General features: G+C 54.9%; 1 protein-coding gene across 1 annotated transcript; it reads right to left on the bottom strand.

Moving 5' to 3' along the window:
* Positions 1-3,748: 3,748 nt before the first annotated feature.
* On the bottom strand, positions 3,749-4,759 carry LOC113557593 (phospholipase D A-like). The gene is made up of 2 exons (XM_026963165.1): positions 4,613-4,759; positions 3,749-4,465 (listed from the first exon to the last, which is right to left on the bottom strand). Exons 1-2 carry the CDS (start codon positions 4,757-4,759, stop codon positions 3,749-3,751), a joined length of 864 nt encoding a protein of 287 aa, XP_026818966.1.
* Between the last annotated feature and the right edge of the window lie 1,977 nt (positions 4,760-6,736).

The following is a 6,736-nucleotide window of genomic DNA, read 5'->3' as shown; positions in this document are numbered from 1 at the left end:
ACTTCAACATCGTCAGAATGGCTGATTCTGGGGTAAATATGTCCAAGGTCTCTGCTTCTAGCGCCATCCTTTGGCGCCACCACCTATCGCACTCAAAGATGGCATGCTCTGCGTTGTCAACCGGGTCGTTACAATCCACGCAGATTTCTTGATCAATCTTTTTTATCTTGCATAGGTAGTGCCCGAAGCAACCGTGTCCAGAGAGGAATTGGGTCAGGTGGAAGTCCAGCTGTCCGAATCCTCTAGAACACCAGGTGGACAGGTCGGGGATCAGTCTTCTCGTCCAGCGCCCGGATTTTTCCGCTTCCCATCGAGCCTGCCATTTGACCATTGTCTCTTTCCGCAGTTCCTCCTTTGTACGGGCAGTGGGCCCCCCACGCCTCCAGCAGAATTCAGTTTCCCGTTCTCTGGCTAGCAGGTCAGCCGATGGGGTCGACGCCAGGACGTTCGCTGCAGCTCCCGAGACCGTGCGGTAGGCACATGTACAACGGAGAAGCACCTTACGCTGTGTTTTGTTAAGGGTTCTGACGTTGCCCGGAATGAGGTCCAGAGTGTGGGCCCATGATGGCGCGCCGTACAGTAGTACCGAGTGGACGACCGATGAGAGTAGTCGGCGCCTGTCCTCCCGTGGGCCACCTACGTTTGGCATTATCCTTGCAAGTTGCGAGGAGATCATTTCCGCTTTTGTAGATGCTGACTGCATGTGCTCTTTGAAGAACAGTGAGCGGTCGATGGTCATGCCGAGGTAGGTCATCTTCGTTGATAAAGTTATGGGGTTGCCACATAACGTGATGTTCGGTATCCCGTGTTTGTACTTAGACGTGAACATGACTGCCTTGGTCTTGTCTGCTGCGATCTGGAGGCTGAGGTTGGTGATGCGGTCCCCCACAATGCGTAGAGCATTGTTTGTCAGTGTCTCTAGCTCAGCGACTGTCCCTGCTGAAGCCACCAACAAGGTGTCGTCAGCGAAGCCGAGTAGCTCTGCTCCTTGGGGTAGTGGAACTCGTAGTACGGAGTCAAACGTTACGTTCCACAGTAAGGGGCCGACGACGGAACCTTGCGGCACTCCTCCCGAAATTTCGACATCCATGCTCCCGCTACATGTTGAAACAGTTCCAGACCTGCCCGAAAAGTAAGATTGGAACATGCGGTGCAGGTAGGGAGGGACGTCCCAGTTTCCCAGAGCTGTCAAGATGTCAGGCCATTTAATGGAGTTGAAGGCATTTTTAATGTCGAGGCTGACCGCAAGGCAGAATTTTCCGCTGTTGGCTTTGTCGACAATAGTGTTATGTAGCTTGAGCACTGCGTCATCAGTTGATAGATTTTTCCTGAATCCGTACTGGTTGGGTGACAGGTCGCCCTTCGATCTGATGTGCTCCTCCAGTCTGCGGGCGAGGAGGAATTCCAGCATCTTCCCCACGTCGTTGAGCAGGCACAGCGGCCGATAAGACAACGGGACTCCTTCTGGTTTAATGCCTTTCCTCAAGAGAACGACCCGGGACGACTTCCACTCTGCCGGGAAGGATCCTTGTTGAAGGCATTTGTTAAGGAGGTCTACCAGGGTGCGCTGATCGGCTTTGTGTACTGCCGCTAAGATTTTGCTATTGATGCAGTCAGGACCAGGTGCCTTGTTCTTCTTCCGTGCCCTTTCGACTGCTGCGTCGACCTCGGCCTCAGTAAATGGAACTGGAGGTTCAGATGAGGGCTGAAGCCTAAAATTGCTGATCGAGTTAGGGGGAAACAGCGTGCGGATGACAGTTTGAAGTGTCTGGGTCTCCATAGAGGCTGTCGCGGGAGGTCCCCTTAACTTCCTCATGACCAGTTTGTACGGTTTCCCGAATGGGTCACCGTCCACTGTAGAGATGAGCTCCTTCCAACACCTCTTCTTGCTCATCAGAATTGCGGATTTGAGCTGCTTCTTGGCTTTGCGATAGTCGTCGTTGGTCCTGGTAAGCTCAGACTCGGCGAGGGCGTTGTCAAAATCTGGCGGTGGGCGTAGTCGGAGCCTGGCTATGCGGGCCACCATTCTCACCTTACAGCGTTTTGTCCTGATGCACTCAGCCCGGAGAGAGTGGATTTCATCGTTCCACCAGTGCACGGGTGGCTTCCCAGCTTTGGGAGCTCGACGTGGGGGTAAGGCAAAATTGCATGCTGCTGTTACCCTAGAGCGCAGAGTTACAGCTTCTTGCTCGGCGTCGGGTTCGTGGTGGTCGATGCCTTGGTCGAGCCACCCAGCAAGCAGCAATCCGGTCCGGAAAGAGTCGCCATCTATTCCACCAGAGGTGTCCCAGCCACATGGAATAATTGGTGTGACAGGAGGTAGGCTTCCTTGGATGTGTGCCAGGGAGTAACGGATATAGTGGTGGTCGCTGTAGTTAAACACTGACTCGAGCACCCTCCAGTTAGTGATGCGGCTTGCTAAGGACTCCGAGGCGAATGAGATGTCCACGATAGATCCTGCGCCTCTGGCAAAGGTGGGGGTTGAACCTTCGTTCAGGGTGACGAGGTTGAGGGACTCGACCAGCAGGCTCAGCTCATGGCCTCTCTGGTTCTCGACCCAGTCGCCCCACGTGGCGGATCTTGCGTTGAGATCCCCGGTGACTAAGACGGGGATGCCTCGCTGGGTTGATCTGATGCTGTCCCCGAGCCTTTGGAGCAGGTCGTCGAAGTCCTCGAGCGGCTGGTTAGGTGAGGCGTAGCAGCAGAATACCTGCACACTGTTGAGACGCGCTGAAATGAACTCCGTGTCGCGTATCACGTTGGATATGGTCACTCTTCTGTTTGCAATGTAAATTGCGGCTCTACGTGAGCCTGCGCTAGCGAGCCAGGATGTTGGGTGCACATCCGCTTTGTAGGGATCACTTATGAGCGCAATGTCTATATTCTCCTCAACCATGTATTGTGCTATCAGGTCTTGCGCCGCACTGCAGTGGTTGAGGTTGCTTTGGATAAAGCTTAGCTCCATTAATCTGGGTTAACCGCTCAACTGCCGGCGGTTCGACCGACGGCTGTAGTTCCCCGGGGTGTTGTGGTGCTGGGGGCTGCTGCTGCTGTTGCTGGGTAAGCTCACGGTGCGATGGCTGCCAGAGGTGAGTGCATTCCCTTGCAAGGTGACCTTCTTCTTTGCACCTGTGGCAGCGACGGGCTATCGCTTCGTTCCGGCACTCGGGGGCTAGATGGCCTTTCTGCTGGCACCGGTAGCAGGAGGGTTGGCTTTTCTCCAGTAGTTTGACCCTGCATCTCGTCCAACCTACGATGACTGCTTTCTTCTCGGCGAGCGAAATTGCGTCCTTGAGGGGCAGGTTCAGGCTGGCCACGAATTCAGCTCGACCACCAGAGTTCCTCGTGATTTTGACGTCCACGGCTGCGACGCTAGGTATTCCTGCGCAGGTAAGTGCGTCTGCAATCTCTCCGGCCTCAACCCACTCGGGGATACCAAGTAAGAGGACGGGAGTCCGTGGTACAGGGATCCTGACCCTCGCCGTGTCACCGGCCACTGTTCGGATCTTCTCCGCAAGGAGGTCGGCTTTGTCCGCCCCTTCCACTTCGAGTAGGATGCCACCCGCCCTTGTTCTCCTCGTAGTCAATACCCTGATGCCGAGGGATGACAGGTTGACTTCTCCAGCTACTCTCTTCATTACATCGGCAAGTGGCCCTCCATCGCCAGGGTGGTCGATGATCACTGCGGCCGTTTTTGGGGCCCTGAGCCGCAGCAAAGCGATTTTGTCCGCCGCCAAGGGCTGTGTCCCTACCGGGGGGGGGGAGTGTTCTCCTTCTTATTGCTATTGCCTCTGCTAACCACTTGGCTCCAGGTGTGCTGTCGTAGTTGAGGCGGCTGTTCTTGCCCTAACTCCTTATCCATCTTCTCCTGCTCCTTTTGCTGCTGGCGCTGCTGTTGTTTCTGTTGCTGATGCTGCTGTTGCCGCTGGTTTTTCCGCTTTCTGCGTCGTGGCGCAGTTTGTTGCGGTTGGCTATCTGGGTTCAGGGCTCTAGGCTGCTTTTCTGGTTGTGTAAATGGAGAAGGAACGACGGTGTTGGTTGAAGCGTCCGTGGTCTTAACACTAGTCCGCTTCTTATCCACTACATCCATAACCCCGCTGTCTGTCTGAGTTGCAGCACAGCTCGAAGAGGTTAGGCTAGGTACTCCTCGATCTCTGGCTACGTGAAGCTTCATCTCGTCAACCGCCGTATTGTAGGTGCGGATGACATCCTTTTTGCTACCACTCAGGCCTTTGATGACTTCCAACAGCTCGGAGATGGCAGTGCTAACCGCCGGACTGTGGGTCTTCTTTGCCACGACTTCCAAATTGGAGGCACGCTCGAAGAGGACTTTAAATCCTCCATCCTGGGTGGAGATCGCCGTCCCCAGTTCTTTCATGGCAGACTTCAAGGTGCCTGCCCCACCGTTGACAACTTTAGCGGGTTGACTTCCGCTCACTGATTGGCCAGTTGGTGATTCTGGGTTCTTTTTTTTTATTAAAATCCATATAAATTCCCACGAGTGGGCATGAAAGTTGCGTCACCCCGTGGCAGTGTAGCGTACCACGGGGAAGGCTGTATACTGTGGGGGGGCGCCAAGTGCCCCACAGGGACCTCGTGGACACGTTCCTACTTCCGTGCCAAGAGACCCCCATGACGAGTTGGGGTTTGAAGAGTTTTCTGTCAGGGTTGTCCTTCCCTTAGGGCATTTGCTCGCCGCGAGCAGGCTGCCTCCGACCTTATCGGCCCCGACCACCCAAGGTAAGGGCCGACTCAGCATTTTTTATTCAGTGGCTGCCGTCCACTGGGGCTTTGCTGGTGCTAGCAGGCTACCTCCAACCTGCCACCGCCCGACCAGTCAAGGTCAGGGGAGGTTATAGTTGCTCTGACTCCAACCGGTTAAGGTCAGAGTCGGGGTTATGGGACCGCTTGGTAAGACCTAGTTAAACGCCCGCAAGCTCCCCCACCACGTCAAGGTGGGTCCCGTCGGGGGAGAGGTTAGGTTACCTTTTTTTTTTTTTTTTTTTTTTACGGTATCGCAGGGGGCCGGAAATACCTGGTGGAGCAATTCGCCAGCTCCCCTGCATCGTTTATTAGTTCGACAATGATAATGAATCAACAAAAATGAATGACAATTACAATACACGATGGCCCTACACCATCAATAAGTTGGCCTTGGGCCTACAATTTAAACAACTTAAATAATTTTTAAGCTTCGGCTGGTTGTCTCTGCCGTTGCCTCTCCTCCTCCTCCCTGGTACTGAGGACCAGGTTCACATACTGATCGATTGCCTTCCAGTTGTTGTGCGACCACAGCATCAGCCTACCGACAGCATCCGGGGTGAAATCACCTATCAGTTTCACCTCCAGCTCCCTCCTTTGCCTCCACCATCTGTCACACTTGAAGAAGGCATGCTCGGCATCGTCCTGTGGTGCCTGGCAGTCGGCGCACTTGGGGTCTTCCAGCTTCTTGAACCTGAACAGGTATTCGCCGAAGCATCCGTGACCGGAGAGGAACTGTGTGAGGTGGAAGTTCGTCTTCCCGAAACCTCTGGAGCACCATTGAGTCACGTCGGGGATAAGCCTCCTCGTCCATTGCCCGGTTTCCGCGGCGTCCCATCTTCCCTGCCATGCGGCGATGGTTTGCTTCCTCGCATCGGGTTTATCCGGGGCGTTCGGATCACCCCGCCTCCTCCTGAACTCGGACTCTCGTTCTCTGGCTAGCAAGTCAGCCGGCGGGGTCGATGCAAGCACGTTTAGAGCCGCCTCGGAAACTGTACGGTAGGCACACGTGCAGCGCAGTAGGACTCTGCGCTGGGTCTTGTTCAAGAGCCTGACGTTGCCGGGCACGAGGTCCAGGGTGTGTGCCCAGGCCGGGGCGCCGTACAGCAGCACGGAATGCACGACCGAGGACAGCAAGCGCCGTCTGTCTTCGCGCGGCCCGCCCACTTTCGGCATGAGACGAGCGAGTTGTGTGCCAATCTTTTCTGCCTTGGCCGCGGCTTTTTTCATGTGGCTCTTGTAAAATAGCGACCTGTCGATAATCATACCGAGGTATCTCATTTCGTTAGCCAGTGTGATGGGGCTACCGCATATCCTTAAAAGTGGCTTGTTCCACTTATATTTGTGTGTGAACACGACCGCCTCTGTTTTCTCTGCGGCTATCTGTAGGCCGAGGTTGGAGATTCGCCCTTCTACCCGGTTAATGGTGACATTGCCAATGGACTCCAGCTCGGCGAAGGTATTGGACGAGGTCACTATGAGGGTGTCGTCTGCAAAACCCAGCAACTTTGCTCCTTGCGGCACCTCCTCTCTGAGGACGAGGTCGTACGTCACGTTCCAGAGGAGGGGACCGACGACAGAGCCCTGTGGCACTCCTCCTGAAATGTTCACGTCCATACTTCCTCCTAGAGAGCTGCACATTTGTACTGTTCCGGACCTGCCCGAGAAGTAGGAGCGGAACATTTGATGAAGATGCGCCGGGACCTCCCACCTCTCGAGTGCGGCCAAGATGTCTGGCCATTGGATGGAGTTGAACGCATTCTTGATATCGATGCCTATTGCTAGGCAGAATTTCCCACTATTCACTTCCTGGACAATGGTGTTGTGTAGGTCCAGTACTGCGTCGTCGGTGGACAGCTTCTTCCTGAACCCGTACTGGTTTGGAGACAGTCCGCCTCTACGGGTGATGTGGTTGTTTAATCTCTCGGAGAGCAGGGATTCAAGCACCTTCCCGACGTCGTTTAGTAGGCAGAGT

This window comes from Rhopalosiphum maidis, chromosome 3 (genome assembly GCF_003676215.2).
Source record: "Rhopalosiphum maidis isolate BTI-1 chromosome 3, ASM367621v3, whole genome shotgun sequence".
NCBI classification, from domain to species: Eukaryota; Metazoa; Arthropoda; class Insecta; order Hemiptera; family Aphididae; genus Rhopalosiphum; species Rhopalosiphum maidis.
The sequence above is the reverse complement of the archived record's forward strand: the minus strand, read 5'-3'. Positions and strand labels throughout refer to the sequence as shown.

What these genes read in the sequence shown, in the direction of transcription:
- LOC113557593 (XM_026963165.1), bottom strand. Translation starts at nt 4,759, where the DNA reads ATGCTGAGTCGGCCCTTACCTTGGGTGGTCGGGGCCGATAAGGTCGGA. An exon ending in GGGGGTCTCTTGGCACGGAA is followed by an intron (nt 4,466 to 4,612) that starts GTAGGAACGTGT and finishes ATAAAAAAAAAG; the next exon opens with AACCCAGAATCACCAACTGG.